General features: G+C 42.5%; 1 protein-coding gene across 1 annotated transcript in view; it reads left to right on the top strand.

Moving 5' to 3' along the window:
• Positions 1-15,921, top strand: part of C15H9orf92 (chromosome 15 C9orf92 homolog) — a 48,898-nt gene extending 32,977 nt beyond the window's left edge. The window contains exons 2-4 of the mRNA XM_025360295.1: positions 4,076-4,203; positions 4,696-4,759; positions 15,818-15,921. Of these exons, the coding sequence (XP_025216080.1) occupies positions 4,076-4,203; positions 4,696-4,759; positions 15,818-15,890 (265 nt within the window). The 3' untranslated portion in view covers positions 15,891-15,921. The remainder of the gene's footprint in view (positions 1-4,075; positions 4,204-4,695; positions 4,760-15,817) is intronic.
• The last annotated feature ends 1,000 nt before the right edge of the window (positions 15,922-16,921 follow it).

Here is a 16,921-nt window from a genome sequence, read left to right on the forward strand (position 1 = left end):
TGGACACTGGAATGCAGATATCTCTTTGATACCCTGATACTCAATTCCTCTGGAAAAGGGCAAGAATTAACAGGGAAAATATTTCAAGAACCCAGTGGGCAGGAAGTACAAGAAGAACAATGATGCTGGGAAACACAGGGCATTGAATGATATTAAATACATTCGATACCACATGGCTGCAAAACAGGGTGGTTTACTATGAGCAGTATCTGTAGCTTTAATCCAGGCAGGTTCCTGTCCTGTCACTTAAGAGCTTTGTGTTCTTGGTCCATCTGTGTAACCTGTCTGAACAAGAGTTTCCTCATCTGCAAAGTGGGACAATATCACCTGGTTCACAGTGTCAGGAGGATGACATGAGACAATTAATGAAAACTGTGAGACATATGGTAAGCATTCAATAAAGAACTACAAATTTCATTAAGTATTCAATAAAGAACTATGAATTTCATTGTGAAATTAGCATCTTCAGAGTCAAAACCAAAGGCTTATTACACACACACATACACAGAAAGAGAGAAACACAAATGACAAAATCAAAGCTTTAAAGGAAATTTCTTTGTTAAGAGTCCATGATGTAAATAACAATCTTTCCTATGTCAATGTGAAGTTTCATTTGCTTACATTTTATCTACATTAAATAATTAGAAATCATGGTTTGCCACATCATTCCACATAGAACCAAGTGGAATGGTAGATTTTGATTTTTTTTTTTTTAGTGGGTATCCAGCTCATTTGAAAGTACTGAAGGCGGGCCCATGTTTGAGACCTTTGGTCTGATGTATGGCCTTGGATAAACTTGTGTCATTCTTGGTTTTCTCATCTGCACCTAACTCATCCAGTTGCTGGAATGATGAAACGGGACCAGGCTTGGGCAAAGTGTTAGGTAGATGGCTGATGAGCCTGTTACGATTGCATCCTCGAAGCTTTGGGATGGTGACTATAGGTACTGGCTCTACCCCAAGGATAAATGCCAGAAATACCATGGAAGCAAGGGTCAATTTATCCTGATAGAGCCAGTCAAAACGAGGAATAATGCATGAAATTAAGGTAGATGAGGCTTTAAGGAAAGGAAAAACTTCTGTTCAGCAGGATCTTTTAGATAATGAAGTGGTCTCTAAGGAAACTTGAAGGCGCTCTACACTGGAAGAAAAACTAAAATGGGCAACCACTCTGCCTACTGAAATATGAGTGATTTCAAAGCTTCTGCCTTCTCTTAGTCTTTGCCGCTTCTCCTTCCTCTTTTAATTGTATGCTTTCCCCAAGGATGTTCCTTGATCCAAATTGCTCTTTATTCGAGGCTGTGATTCATTCCTGGTGTGGTTTAAATTGGCCCATGTTTGTGGTATCTGATGCTAGAGTAGTGTCTTAAAAAGGCAACCGCCATCTTTCCCCCAGGTTCACCCTTGGTGCCTTCCTGTCACCCCACTCCATGCTTGCAGCGGGCCGTCCGCAGCCTGGCCTGGCTCTTCTGCCTCAGTGTCAGCCTCCTCATTAGGCATGCTCTGGAGCTGGCTGGTGTCAGAGCCAGCCGATGCATCAGAATGCAGGGCATGCCTCCGGCTCCTGGGAAGCTGCACATTCCGCATGAAATATGAAGGCAACAGCCAGCCCAGGGGAGACCCAGGGTGGATTTAGAGGAAGAGCAGCAAAGGTGGCTGTTGGGGGAGGGCGGTTCTGCAGGGCCAGAGAGATGATGTGGGCACCTATCACATATTTTAAAGGCACCGCTTTGGTGGGGGAGAGGGATGCTGGGAGGGGCACCTGGTGTATGTATCCTCTTGGCTGCTCCTGACACACACTCCCTTGGTACATTCTTTCTGCATATGCTCACGGTATATCTGTGATTATGGTGATGTGCCCTTTTGAGATAGGCAGCCGGCTCACTCCCCGCTGTGCTCATCACTGATTCTTGAGTTTCTCTTTTGGGATAACCTGAAATCATAAGAGCAGTCCATGTGGATTTCAGAGCACCTGACAGTAAGAAACATAATAAAAAGTAATCATTGCCCAGCAAAGCCCTGGGGATGCTTGTCACACACCACCTTGGGTCCACAGAGGTTAAGCGTGCTTAACAGGCAGTGGCCTCAGATGGTTCCAAGGTCTGACATTAAAGCCTGTCCTCGTCTTTGTCCAGAATCCTCTAGTTTCCAGCCAAGGCTCCATGCTGGGGTTCCAGCCAGCCATTCAGAGATGAGGAGAAAACCCTTAATCCCCACCATAGGCACTAAGAGATCACTGCATGCCTTAGACATGTCACAGTGTAATGTGCTGTGCACATATGCTTAGAACACTTACCCACTTGTAGTGTGCTTGGTTTATGTGCAGGTCACCAACTTAGCCACTCTATCCATGAAGCAGAAATGCTGTATTATCTGTTTTTATATAACCAGAGGATTGGTACATAGTAGGCACTCAATAAATACTGAGTAAATTATATTTGATGAGACTGCCCTCCCATACCATCACACATCCAAGTCATCAAAAAACAAGTCTACTGGTCCCTCCAAATACAGCAATTTTGGGAGGCCTTTTCTCCCCTAACCTAAATCCACAATGCCCGTTATAGTGTACTGAGGGTGTAATTCCATTTCATATCATTGATTACAGAGTATTACAGAGTATCCCACTTTCTTTTGATCAGAGAACATATATATATATATATATACACACACACATATACATATACATATATACACACACACACACACACACAGGAATATACATATATACGTGATGGAAGTAGTTTGCATTCCTTGTGTGTGAGATGAATGTGAAAGTTTTCTGCAAGAAGCTCCAAAGCAGTGATGTCTTCTGAAAGCCCCAGCTGTTTCTGGTTGGCAGTACTGCCTGCTGCATACCTTCTGGAGGTGTCATTCAACAGGCAGGTTCCACACTGAGGCTGCCCTGCTGGCTGGAATGTGAGACAATACGTATGCTTGCTTTACATGTGGAAACTTTCAGTTTATAGAACTGTATTTGGTGACTTTGTTAATTTTATAAAGAAATTGGCTTTTTTTGTGAACTGAGAGGACTCTGTATATCTGTTGGGTTCTTGATGCAGAGTAGTAGGAAGTAACAGGATTCAACTAAAGTGTTGGCGTTTCACAAGACCGTAAGCTGCCTGGGAGCCGGGCATCGTCTCCCCTGTCCACTGCTGTGTTCCCAGTGGCTAGATCATAGCTGGAACGGAGTAGACACTAAAACGTTGGGTTGAGTGGAGACTTTGACCTGCACTGTCACTTAGAGAGGGTGTCACTTAAACAGATCTGTCTAGATCTGCACTTTCTATAGCAGAGAAAGTATAGTGCCTTATCCTCTAGCCAGTAATATGTTCAGGGTTGGGTCCATTAGAATCCTCCCTGGTTTTGATGTACCTATGCCAAGAGACAGAATTTCTCTGTTGGAGTTACTAAGTCGAGAATAGGATGCTAATTCAAAAGAGGAGAGAATTAGGCTATTAGACAAAATGAAAATATGGAGAGAGAAAGAGAGCCAGCAAAGCAGCCAGCCCTACCAGCATCATATGACTTTGTGTGTTCAGCCCCAGCTGAAGCTCTAACCCAGAATGTCTTGGTTATATGAACCAATAAATTACTCATTTATTTATTTGCTAGAGGTAATATAGAAGAAGGTTTTCATCGCTTAAAACTAAAAGCAGTCTGACTGACAGACTTGTTTCATACTATCCCTGTCTACTTTTAAAGCTATTCATTTGCCCCATGCTAACAGCTAATCTTCTCTTTACATTTAATGCACGTGGATCTCCTAAATGTCTATTTTCACGTGGCGGTTATTTTGCCCAGTCCTTTTGCCTGCTTTAAGCAGAACTGTGTTTAAGCCACATACTCAGGGCAGATATATCTGTCTCACAAAAAGACTGTAGAGAGAAGGAATACTTCAAATTTCGGGATAACAGACCTAACAGTTCCCACTGGTGTTGGATCCCCCAGCCCTACAGCACACAGCACCCCCTTGACAGTACACATTAACTCTGCAGTGGACCTTGGTGAGGACACCCTGCTCTGGACTCAGCTCTGCTGTGGCTGCACTCAATTGTTTGTAACTTGTTTTGCAGGAATGGGGCTTGGCCCCCAGCTAGAGGGGAAACGGCTTGTTTTCAGAGAACAAAGGAGAGGGAAGAAGAGAGATGTTCCTTGAACATCTACTATGTGAGAACCATCACCCAGGGCACGGCACCTGCCTGTGAGTTATATAATTTCTCTTGTCCGTAGCTGTGGATGCAAAGGCTCGGAGTAGTTCAGCAGTTGCTTGCACGTGGGCTGAGCTGTTTAAGTGACAGTGCAGGTCTGTCTAAATGCAAGCATCCATGCTTTTTCTACCACCACTAAGTTGTCTCCTGGGGCCATGTTTTGATTTGTTTTGTGCAGTCCAGACTACTCAGCACCATGCTGGCCACACTGTAAGTCCAATGATGACAGCACTGTGTTTATCGCCATTTCATACGAACCTAATGAGGAGGGAATGTTACAGAACACCCCCTCCACGGTGTGAGAGAATTGCTTGACATGGAGATGCACAGAAACAAGAGAAGTTTGGAGTCCAATTTCCTTCCTCTGTGGCCCACCCAGCCTCTGGGGTTGAAAGTGTGGCCAGGGAAAGCGTTCTGTTCCCGTACATGCAGGGGTGCCTCTGGCTGGGTGACAGCCACTGACCCACCTAGTTTTTGTTCTGCAGGTGTTGGAAAGAGGATGCAACCATCCCCAACAGGGAAGGGTGGAAAATGCTGCACTGTGCATGGGTGAATGTGCACATGTGTGTATGTGTGGTCCTGGGAGCAAGGGCCGGGCAGGGACCAGTCTGCAAAACAACATTAAGAAACCGAAACATTTTCCACTGAGAAACAGAATTACTGCCCATGGAATTCTTACCCAGCCTGAGAAGCGAGCAGCAGCCCCTCCTTTTCATTAGTTAAACAAAGAGGGTTATTTTTCAAACGAAAACTTTCAGTGTGGAAAACAATCTAATTCCCGGGGCTTTTTGAGAAGTGAGATTCTCAGCGCTCCAATAAACATGTCTATGTGGATATAGCTACAAAGGCAGTGTGGGTGCCCTGACCAAACCAGAGGGCAGGCCTGGCCAGTGGGGGACACGGGGACTTAGCTTCAGGCCTCTCATAACAATCCCAGGTAGAAAGGCCAACAGAGGGAATGAACCATGGCCTGGAAGATTTGAAGTGTTCTGCGAGAGAAAAAAAGCGAAAACAAAAATATTTTCTGTAAGTCCATTAAATGATCTCCTTTCTTCCTCCAAGTCAGTGAACTCCTTCTGGTTGGAAAATAATCGGCAAACTCAAGCCCTGCTAGGTTCAGTGGGGTGTGTTCCGCCTTATTGAATTCCTGGCCTTCAGGGATCTTTCAAAAAAAAAAAAAAAAACTTTCGCCCACTTATGAACCCATGGGGTGATGTCACAGCTTTCTCTTGAGGGGTTCTCTTCATGAAAGCTCCTGGGTACTTGCGTTTGTTTAAGAGTGGGCAAGAATAGGAAGGCAGACTGCCAGGGTTCAAATTTGAGCTCTACCACTTAAAACGTGTGTGTGCTTACTGTCTCTGGACCTCGGCTTGCCCATCTGCAAAGGGGAATAAGAATGGTACCTACATCACAGAGTTTTCCTAAAGGTTAAATGAGAAGATGCTTACAAAGTGCTTACCACAGTTTCTGGACAAAGGAAGACCTCAATAAAAGTGTGGCCATTATTATGAAGTTAAAGGGACATGGCATATAGTCACAGACCTGAACTTTTAAAATTAATAAATATCATTCTTTGAGGTTTCTACTTTTCCCATCTCACTCATGGAAAGTGTGTTGTTTAAAAAAATAAAAGGAGACACAAAATAGCCTCTCTTCAAATCAGAGCTTCCTTCTCTAATCAGTCCGTGAATGTTTCGGGGAGTGCTCTATTTAACTTGGCTGGCCCCTGGTTTTGCTGTGAGTAATACATTGGGCTTAATTTCAAACTCCACACAGCCAAGATCACTGGATACTTGAGCTTCCCCAAGCTGAGTTGATACAGCTGCTCTGCCCCTGGTCACTGGTGAGTTGTCCCTGTGGATTCCAAAGGGTCTGAATATAAACAGGCCAAGGTGCATGGGCCAGCCGAGATGGTCAAGGACATGGGTTCCCACTGAGCAGGTGTCCAAGTGAGACAAGACTGAGGAGGCCTGGGGAGCCCTACAGTGTAGTCAGAGGAAACTGAGACAGACAGAGGGTGGCCAGAGATTATGGAGAGAGGGGCCTCAATGACGCTTGGGGAGAGCAGTGTTGCTTGGAGCATCCTTGCTCTTACAAAGGCAGCATAGGTGGTTGAAAGAAACCATCCTGATTTTGACATTGCCACAATGATAAATGAAGGGCATGAAAACTCTCCAAATTAGGGTCTCTGAGACCAATTAGGTCCGATGGTGAAGATTTGCTTGGAAAAAAATCGAGTATGGCTTTCTTTTAAACAAGGCTTCATTTCAAATGGAACTGAATAAACCAAATTCAATTTAGACATGTTTTTCCCCAGGAACTCAGCTCTGGCACGAAATAAGGCTTGCCTGAGGCCACTTGAGAACCGCAGTCTGTGGGACAGCCCTGTGATGGACAAATAGAGCAGAGTATTAATTTTGAGGCCTGTCGAACCCCAGTGACAGGCGGGCTGGTAAACAGATTGAAGAAGCTAATGACTACTTAGTGCTTTCCAGGATAGGAAATGTGTCTTTGGCTTCTGAGGTAGCAACACCCTTACCTTAAAAGGTTTGGATTGATGATCTGGGCCCAATAAAAGCCCCTTCTGAAATCTGTTGGGAAGCCCAAGCATTTCAAAAGTGAAAGATAATGAAGATGTTCTAGAAGCAATATCATTATGAGTATACATTATAAATGATAATTACAATTAATCATATTAGCCTTCATAATCTCCCAGCGTTATAACTCAACAATGGTAGATTCATCTTCTTTGTGTTCTTTGGAGGAAGATTTTGCCTTGAGCTACACATTTTCTCCTTTGATTTGTGGTGGTTTCTGCTTTCTGACTGATTTCTCTGTCTCCGGAAGACAGGCATGAGATGGGGAGGGAGGTTTGGGAATTAGATGAAGTTGTGGGGTCATGATGCCCGGCAAGTTCTAGAACCCCAGAATTTACTTGGCCCCTGAAGGAAGCACTCGAACAGCCCATCTTGTTATTTCAATGCTGTCAGAACTCTTTCATACTTCTACGTGTAATCCATGGTCAGGCGTTCCCCAATCCCCGCTGCAATCTAAATTGGCCTCCTTCTTTTATTCTCTCTCATAATTCCCTCTTCCTTCTCCCCAAGCACTAATCATGATTTTTAATCATTTCTTTATATTTATTTAATGTTTAGCTCCTCATTAGATATGAGCTCAATAGGAGAGGGATCATGTCTATTTTACTCACTACTATATAACGAATACCTAGCGTTGTGCCTGGAATAGGGAGGCAACCAATAAATAATTGTGAATGGAAGACATAGTGGGTTGCACAGCTTGGAAAACCATGCCCCTTAGAATGAAGCCCTCTCTTCTCTCTCTTCCCATTGACGCCAGACATTTACTATCTCCCTATATACCACAAAGGCCCACAGTGACTTCCCATATGCTGAGTCCAGTGGCTTTCTGGGTCCTCATCCCTCGGCTGAGCTGTAGAGTCTGATAGAATCAACTCTGCCCTACTAGAAAGCCCGTTTTCTTGGCTTGTGTGGCTCCAGGCTCCATTCTCTGGTCTGTGCTCACTGACTCCTTCCTCCTCTTGTGCTGTAAAGAGAGAAAGCTCATGGTTCTGGACACAGCTTGATCACATCCTTGTGCTGTTCCTTGTCTTGACAGCTCCTCCACTGTCTTGGCTCCAGCCTGCAACTTTTGACTAGGACCTACAAAGTCTACATTTCTAACCCTGAAATGCTCTTCCTCTTGCCTTCTTTTTCTTCTCCCAGTCACTAGGCTGGAAAACTTACTGTCTTTCCTCAACATCATTCCTCATATTTTCCAAATAGTCAACATATGAAAATACTGAAAATATTAATTCAGTGTCTTCTCATTGTCTATGACTCAAATCTCTTGATTGTCCAGACCGTCCCATCTTTTCCCAATTTTCTGCTACACATTATCCAAATTTCTCTTATGCCAACAATGCCTTTTCTATTAATACTGTCAACATTCTACTTTCCTTCAAGGTTTATCTTAATTATTTCCCACTTTAAGTCCCTGTGAGCTTCCCAATCAATTATAAATCTTGCTTTTTAACTACCAACACACTATATATCTTTCAGTTGGCATTCTCTTAACTTTTTATTGAATAATGAATTTCTATGTATTTGTCCATATTTTCAGGGAAAGCCTAATAAATAGATCCCTGGAGAGACTAACCTAGATAAAACAAAAGCATAAACTACTAACACACACCCTACAAACATTAAACAAAATATTAAGATGATATTATGAAGAATTTTATGTCAATGTCTCTGAACATGCAGGTGAAATGGACAAATTCCTAGAAAAATGCAAAAATTGGTAGAAGAAAAAAATGGATAATTTGAATATTCACATATTTGCTAGAGAAATTGAATATATAATTTAAAATTCCTACAAAGAAATGAGGCCTAGACATTTGAGTGAGGAGTTATTTCAAACATATGAGAAAAAATACGAGTGTTACACAAATTCTTCCAGGGATTGGAAAAAGGAAGAAATACTTCGCTACTCATTTTATGAGGCCAGCATTACTTTGATACTGAAACTTGTCAAGGACATTCCAGGAGAAGAAAATTATAGGCCAATCCTTCATTGTAATATAGATATAAAACTGTTGAGCAAAATAGTGGCAAACCAAATCTAGAGATATTTTTAAAGTATCAGATAGCATGACAAAATAGTTTCTTTTAAAAATGCAAGGTTGGTTTAACACTTAAAAATCAATATAATTCACCACAGAAACAGAATAAAGAAGAAAAACCATATGAATACCTCAAAAGATGAATAAAAAGCATTTGGTAAAACTCAGAATTTGTTTATCACTGAAAATATAACTGGCATCAAATTAGGATTAGAAGGGAACCCTTTCATCTATAAAAGTCTATACTTAATAATGAAATAGGAACACTCCTACTGGAGACCAGGAACAAGACAAGGATGTTCGCTCTTACCACTTCTGTCTAACAGTGTACTGGAGGTTCTAGCCAGCATAGTTTAGACAAGAAAAAGAAATTTCAAAATTTAAGGATTAGAAAAGACACAAACCTGATATTATCTGTGGACATGATTATATGCATAGAATCTACAGGTGAATTATTAGGATGAGTCAGCAAATTTAGCTAAACTAATTAATATAAAGTCAACATACAAAAATCAGTTAAGTTTTGGTATACTTGCAACAAATATTAGAAAATAATACTTTATATTCGATGCCATTTATAATAGTATTTAAAAAATTAAGCACCTTGTTAGGAATAAACTTAGCAAAATATGCACTTGACCAATGCATAGCAAATGCAGAACATTACAGAGAATAGTTTTTAAAGACTTAAATAAATGAGGAGATTTAACATGTAAATTGGATTGGGAGACCCACAGTTGTAAAAATGTTAATGCTCTGCAAATTGGCCTATGCTTCCATGCAATACTAGTCAAAATTCCAGCAGGTTTTCTTTCTCTCTCCTTCCTTCTTTGCTCCCATCCACCCTCCCTCCCTCTCTCCATTCCTTCTTAAAATTGGTAAGCTAATTCCAAAATTTACATAGAAATACAAAGTGTCAAAAATAGTCAAGACAAAATTGAAAAAGAAGAAACCTGAAGGACTTGTAGTACCAGATATCAAAACTTATAAAGCCACAGTAATTAAGGCAATATGATATTGGTGTAAATAGAGACAAATGGATCCATGGAACAGAGTTGAGAGTCCAGAAACAGAGCTGCATAGAAATCACCTGATGTACAACACAGGCACCACTGCAATGTAGTGTGTGAAAATAAATGGTTGGGTGAATTGGATTTCCAAAAGAAAAAAAATTCTTTGACCCCCATCTCACACCATACACAAAAGTCCCTTACAGATGGAACATAGGCCTAAGTGTAAAAGGTTGAACAATAAAGCTTCTAAAATATAACATATGAGAATATCGTCATGAGCTTGGTGTAGATAAATCAAAACAATGCATAAAATTTGCTAACCATAAAACTAAAGATTTATAAATTGGTCTCGTTAAAATTAACAACTTCTCATGAAAAAAAGAAAAGAAAACACAGACATACATTTAAGGGCATTAAAGGGCCAGTCATAGAGTGGGAGAAGGTATTTCCAAAAATATATCCAGAATATTTAAATATTTCTTATATAACAACAACAACAAGATGACATATAATGTATTAAAAATGGACAAAAAATTACTGAACAGTCCTTTTACAAAAGAAGATGTCTAAATTGGTAATAAACTTATGAAAATATGCAAACTTAGAATCACAATTCAATATTAACCACTTTCTTATCAGAATATAAATTTAAGATAAATTGACAATGCTGAATACTGGTGAGAATCTGAAGTGACAGGAATTCTTACATGCCATTAGCAGGCATGGAACCTGATGCCATGCTTTGAAAAATTGTTTTTGTGGTATCTACTAAAGCTAATATATGCATAGTCTCTGATACAATCATTCTCCTAGATATGTACACAAAGAGATCTGCGTATAATGGCATCAAAAGTCACACACAAGAATATTCATAGCAGTGCTATTTCTACTAGCCAGAGCCTAGAAGCAACACAAATGTCTATCAACAGAAGAAAGGTGTTCATTATGGCATATATACAATGGAATACTATATAGCACTGAGAATGCACAAACTACTATATGCAACAGTATGGATAAAAATTATAATGTTGAGTGAAGGAAGAAATAAAAAATATTGTATGACTCTATGGACCTTCAATGTCAGACAAAACTAATCTATACTGATGGCTGCCCAAAGTGGGGTCACTCTTGGAAAGTGGGAGTCAAGATGGTAGCCTTACAGAAATGGCATTATTCTATGGCCAGGTCCAAATGGTGGTAATGAGGGTGTGTTCACTCTGAAAAATTAATCAAACTATACACTAATGCTAGGTATCTTAGATATACTTCAAATTATGAAGTTTACCAAAACAACCACAATAGCAAAAACCCTTTACCAGAGGATCTGTATGAATTCATTTGAGGCTTAGCATTCATGTTTGCAGGCTGTTTTGTGTCTGTAGTTCTGGGGCTGTCTGCCTTCATAGTTGCCATTGCTTCTGTCTGTTGACATGGTTCTGTCACTTTCTTTTATTCAGCCCTTTGCTATCAGTCTAAACTTGATATATTCATCCTGATCCTTCATCTAGTTGTTCTGCCCTTGGAGCGAATTTCTCATTCTCAACTTCTGTTTCAACATTTCATGGCTGGGTGTGTTGGCTCACAGCTGGGTGTGGTGGCTCACGCCTGTAATCCCAGCACTTTGGGAGGCCAAGACGGGTGGATCATTTGAGGTCAGGAGTTTGAAACTAGCCTGGCCAACATGGTGAAACCCCGTCTCTACTAAAAATACAAAAAAATTAGCTGGGTGTGGTGGTGGGTACCTATAATCCCAGCTACTCAGGAGGCTGAGGCAAGAGAATCACTTGAGTTCAGGAGGCAGAGGTTGCAAGTGAGCAGAGATCGCGCCATTGCACCCCAGCCTGGGTGACAGAGAGAGACTCAATCTCAAACAAACAAAAACAGTAATAACAACCACCACCAAAATCACATTTCACTAATAATGTCCCATGTCAGGTAGTTCTACTTCTTCTGTATATTTTGTTAATGGCCTTGGTTTAATTTTATTGCTTAAATGTTCACTCTTTCCTTGTTTAATTTTTTTCTGTTTTGGCCTAATGATTTTTATGTTCTTTTTAATCAATAATTTCATAATTACTATTACATTATCTGCTTGGCAATCTTCTTTTTCCTTCCCAATATCACGACTTTTAAACAGAGCTTTCTCCTCTACTTTTCTGTCTAATGGGGTAGCAGTATGGGGTGTGGAATAGGAACTCTCTTATTCTTCACCCTTTACATCCAGCAGAAAGAGCCAGGTGATCCGACATGCAATAGGAAAGGGGGAAAACGAAGATTCACAAATGATAACTAATACAAGTGCTTCCCAGTTGCCCAGAGTGGTTTAACAGATTACTTTTCTTACAGATTTAGCTAAGAGGCCGTCTGACCTGAGTCCTTTTATGGACCTGTTCGGACTCGCTTTCATTTTTTCTTTTTAGAAATAAATCCTCTCGTCCTCAATCGGAGACACTGAAGAAAGCAGGGAGTTTGTATTTTTTAAATCCATATGAAGGTTTTGGCCAGGAATTTTTCAAACACTAGAATAAATTTTTAATTTGGACTTTGATATCCAGACAAGCCCAGCTCAAGTTCTCTTGGGTCTCCTTCCCAAAGACCAGACTTCAAACAGACACTGCTCGCTGTCTTAGCAGAAAGGCACCACAGCAGCTGCGACGGTTGCGGTCAGCAGAAAATGCTGCACATCCTGCCTGTCTGGGCAGGACCTCCGTTTGCTACACTGCACTGGAAACCAACACATCCTATTCCGTGGTCCTGAAGCAGAAGTCCTCAGAAAAGAAGGAAAGAACATGGAGACCATCGGGGCAGGAAATACTGGGTTCCCTGCTGAGAGCATTCTCCATAACATGGGATTAAAATACCAAAGGGAAAAAGACAAACACTATTTTCTTCCACATTATGATTTGCTTCGTATGCTTTTCATTTTTTGTCTTTGGTGTTTGGATTGTAGAAGAAATAGATGAGTTTCTTACAGATGAGACCCCAGAGAACCTTGGGTTTAACTCTTAGTTTAACTTTCCGAAACTTGACTGACAAAACAGAGACTGGGAAGGATAAAAAAAAAAAAAAAAAAGAAGAAGAAGTAACTGATTTTCTGTGACAACTATAAAAGCAGTTCATTTCCTTTTGGAGACTTAGATGGGAGACTCTAAGTAATTGAAACTTAATACGCAGAGTCCCCCAGAAAAGTGACCAACCTGGGGCTGTTAGCATCATTTCCTGTTAATTGTCACCTGAAATAACCAGTTGTGGAAATGGCACGGGGGCCTGAAGCAAAGGAATGTAGTCTAGCCCGCTCATGGTCCATAATGAAATACAAATGATTTAACAGCAGTACTGACAAGGTTCTCAGAATAAATCATTTCCATTCTCACCACTTCAGATCACTTACTGTAATTGCCTTGAGACAGAATGGGGGAGTTGGCCGTTGGTTACCTAAGCTCTGTGACAATTCCCCCCATTTACCCATGAGGACAAAATGCAGTTCTGACCTAATTTACTTCTCTTCCCTAAGGCTGAAGGGCAAGTACTGTCTGTATCCCAGGGAAATCTAGAAGTTAAAGGTGGCCAGAATAATTGCAAAGTTTTTCTGAGAATCCTCTACCTGTGTGTTGACTCCGAAGTGGCCTCTTGCAGGCCCGAGTGCTCAAATGAGCTGCTGTGGCTGGGCTTGCCTGGGTTTTCTACCAAATCACATACCTGGACAGATCTGTAGTTTGAATGTTTGTGTTCCTGCAAAATGCATGTTGAAAATTAATTCCCAATCCAATAGCATTAAGAGGTGGGGCCTTTTGGAGGTGATTAGCCCTCATGAATGGAATTAGTGCCCTTATAAAAAGGGCTTGAGGAAATAAGTTCACCCCACCCACCTCTGCTCTCCCTTCTGCCATGTGAGGACTCAGCACAAGGGGCCATCTGTGAAGCAGAGGCAAGGCCTTGCCAGACACCAAACCTGCTGGCACCTTGATCTTGGACTTCCCTGCCTCTAGAGCTATAAGAGACACATTGCTATTATTTGAAAATGACCTAGTCTGAGGTATTTTGTTGTAGCAGCACAAATGGACTCAGATAAGAGCCAATCATACTCTCCTGTGTATTTCTTCCATTTTCTCCCAATCTTTCATCCCACTGCAATGAGTAAGGTTTGGAACCTCTCTTACTTTTCTGGAGAGGCCAAGTTCCTCTGTACTCTTGATCAATAGGGAGTTATGAGTCTCTGTGAACTATGCTTCCCATTTGAGTTAGTCATCCTGTTCTCTTGGCCTCCTCTGCACTTTGGCCATGCCTGCGTATTGGTTTGTCTACCTCCTTTGGGCTGAGAACATCTGGGAATGAGGAACCTGATGTGTCTCATCATTGTATCTCCACCATCTGCCAGAGCACACAGGGAACAAGTATCTGAGGAAAGCAAGGGGGGGGAAGGATGACAGGAAGAAGTCTTGGCCTACTGGCCCAGTTCCCTGGATGTGGTTGCAAACTGATAAGATGCACAGAAACAGAACTTCCAGGGAAGCTCCCTGGAAAATCTTACTCTCAGATGGAAACTCTGATATGAATGCCACTACAGTATTCATAGAATCAGGATGACTGGGCAGCCCTCTCCCCCAAGACCTGCCAAGACTATGTCATTTCCTTATCTGATGCTGAGAGTCTTAGCTCTGGTCCTTGATATCCAACACAAGATGGCCATCCTGGACAAAGCCTGTGTCTAGGCTCCTGCTGGCCCACTCACCGTCATTCCACTATGGCCAAGTAATCATTCCCAAAGGACAGATCCTGCCACTGTCCTATTCCAGAATCAGATGCTCATTCCCAGGCCCCACCTGACCTTTGAGGCTCTCCAACAGTGCCCGTGGCACCACACAACCCTCCAGACTCCCCAGAGATGCTCAGGCCAATCCTGTCATCCCCAGTGTGCTTAGTCCTAGCTCGGACCTTTCAATGCTTCTGTGCCAATAGGTATTCATCTGTTATTTCAAGAAATCTTTCTGAGGGACCACATCCAGCTCATCTTTCTCACACTTTGTATGTTCTCCTTGCTCGGGTGCCCCGTCTGGACCACATCCTGCCCATCCTCCTCCCCCCATGCATTCCTTCTGTCAATGCATATTTCGAGAAACTTACCACGTGCTAGGCCCATACTTTGTGAGAGGCGGAGCTGAGATTCAAATCCAGATCTAAACAACTAAAGAGCCTGGTTCTCCATGACAACACTCCACAGCACCACCCGCCCCTGAGGCCTCTTTGACATAGACTTAGCTTCTTTTCTCAGTGAAAAGAGACATCACTTTGACCGGAAAAGCAAGAGTCCCATCAGTTGGGCTGTAGCCCCCAGGATCCATCTCTTCAATAGTTTCCATACACCACTTGTGGAAATAACATCACTGTGTCGGCCTGGGAGACACCTTTCTTGGAGTGCAAGACAGCAGAAGGGCTTCAAAAAGGGAACTGAGATTGGGATAGAAAGAGGAAAGCACTCCTCCCTCTCGTCCAGTGCTCCCTCACACACTAAGTGGAGACCCTTCCTTTGGGAAGAAAGGAAGCAAGTAAAGGAGATGGAGGCAGTGGTGAGGAGGGGACTCTGCCAGCCAGAATGTTGCATCACCATCCAGAGCCATGGCACAGTGGCTGGACCGAGAAAAGGATACGGATTTGGATATAGGGGCTGGTACCCTCCTTCCCTTCGTAGCTGGCTGGGCCTGTGGAGAAGGAATCTCTGGATGTGGGCCTGAGGTTTTGAGTTCACTCATAGTGGGTGACAAAAATGAGATGGTTATTTGTTTTACGGTAATGATCTCCATGAGGCTCCAAACTCTGGAGCTGCAGTCGGCACGCCACACGGCAGGCCTTCCTTCGGGTGTGAAAGGATTTCCTTGGTTTGGTGGGATTCGTTTGTTTTTTAAACGAGGCTGTTTATTTTCTCTTCTTTTAATGTGATGATTTTTTTTTCAGACTCACAAGGAAGATACATAATGTACAGCCGAATCTACAGTCTCCTATTTTGTCAGCTGCTTGTGTTGATTAAAACTTCAATAAAGATCCTGTGATAAAACAGAGCTATGTTCAAAGGATCTTGTTATGTTTGTAAAGGGCTGAGCTTGGCAGAAAACATGTAGAGTATAGCTTTGCTACCTTGGTATTTTCCTCCTTTTCCAGGTGAGAGAGGGAGAAGTGGAGGAGACACATACAGTGGTTTCTAGTACCTGTGGGATCGTCAGACAGCACGTGTTTAACCAAGTCCCAAATAATAAGCAGGGTCCAACTTAAATGCATGAAAATTGTTTATCAAACTGGTGTTAAATGTGTGACCAAGAGCAGACCTCCTCCCATAGGTCTGACTGACAGCCTCTCTCTGCAAGAGGTCCCAGCCTAACAGGGAAGGGGAGGAGGCAAGCCAGGGGCAAAGTGAGGACACAGAGCTCCAGGAATTCCATACCCGGTGATTCACCCAACTCGCCCAAGCTGATCCATTCCAGCAAGATTCCAATAAACTGCCAGTAACACATTGTTTTAAAGCCCAGAAATCGCTGAAGGCTCTCAAGGGAGAGGTGTCAGTGGTGCCATCTACTCCCCAACCCCTTTTCCCCCTTCCCTCCAGACAGCCCATTCCTGGCAGCCGCTGAAGTCTCGCAACTCTTATTCTGAAAGAAACCGAGAAATGGATGTACGTGAACATCAGGCTTGCCAAAGTCGCTGACTTTATGCAAAGCAGGCAAGTGCAGTCAAAACACTTACAGCAATCAATTCGAGTTGTTGGGTAAAGTTTTTTCCGTGCCCCATACATTATTGAACAGTTAATTTCGTCTTTGTGCCTGCAAGACATTCCAGCTCTCAGATGACAGCTTTATCCATTAAGGAGTGCCTGGTGACAGCCGTGCAGCAAGAGCTTTGCCAGCCTGGCCTGCCGGGAGGCGCGTCTGCATCACCACCGAGAAATCCTGGGACACATCAACATCTTAATCAATATGCGAGAGTCAATTACCGGGGAAGCGAGGGCTTAAGCAGGAGCTGATGATGAGGTTCCCGTGCAAATGGACTTGATCAATACGCAGCTGA

Source organism: Theropithecus gelada, chromosome 15 (assembly GCF_003255815.1).
Source record: "Theropithecus gelada isolate Dixy chromosome 15, Tgel_1.0, whole genome shotgun sequence".
Taxonomy (NCBI): Eukaryota; Metazoa; Chordata; class Mammalia; order Primates; family Cercopithecidae; genus Theropithecus; species Theropithecus gelada.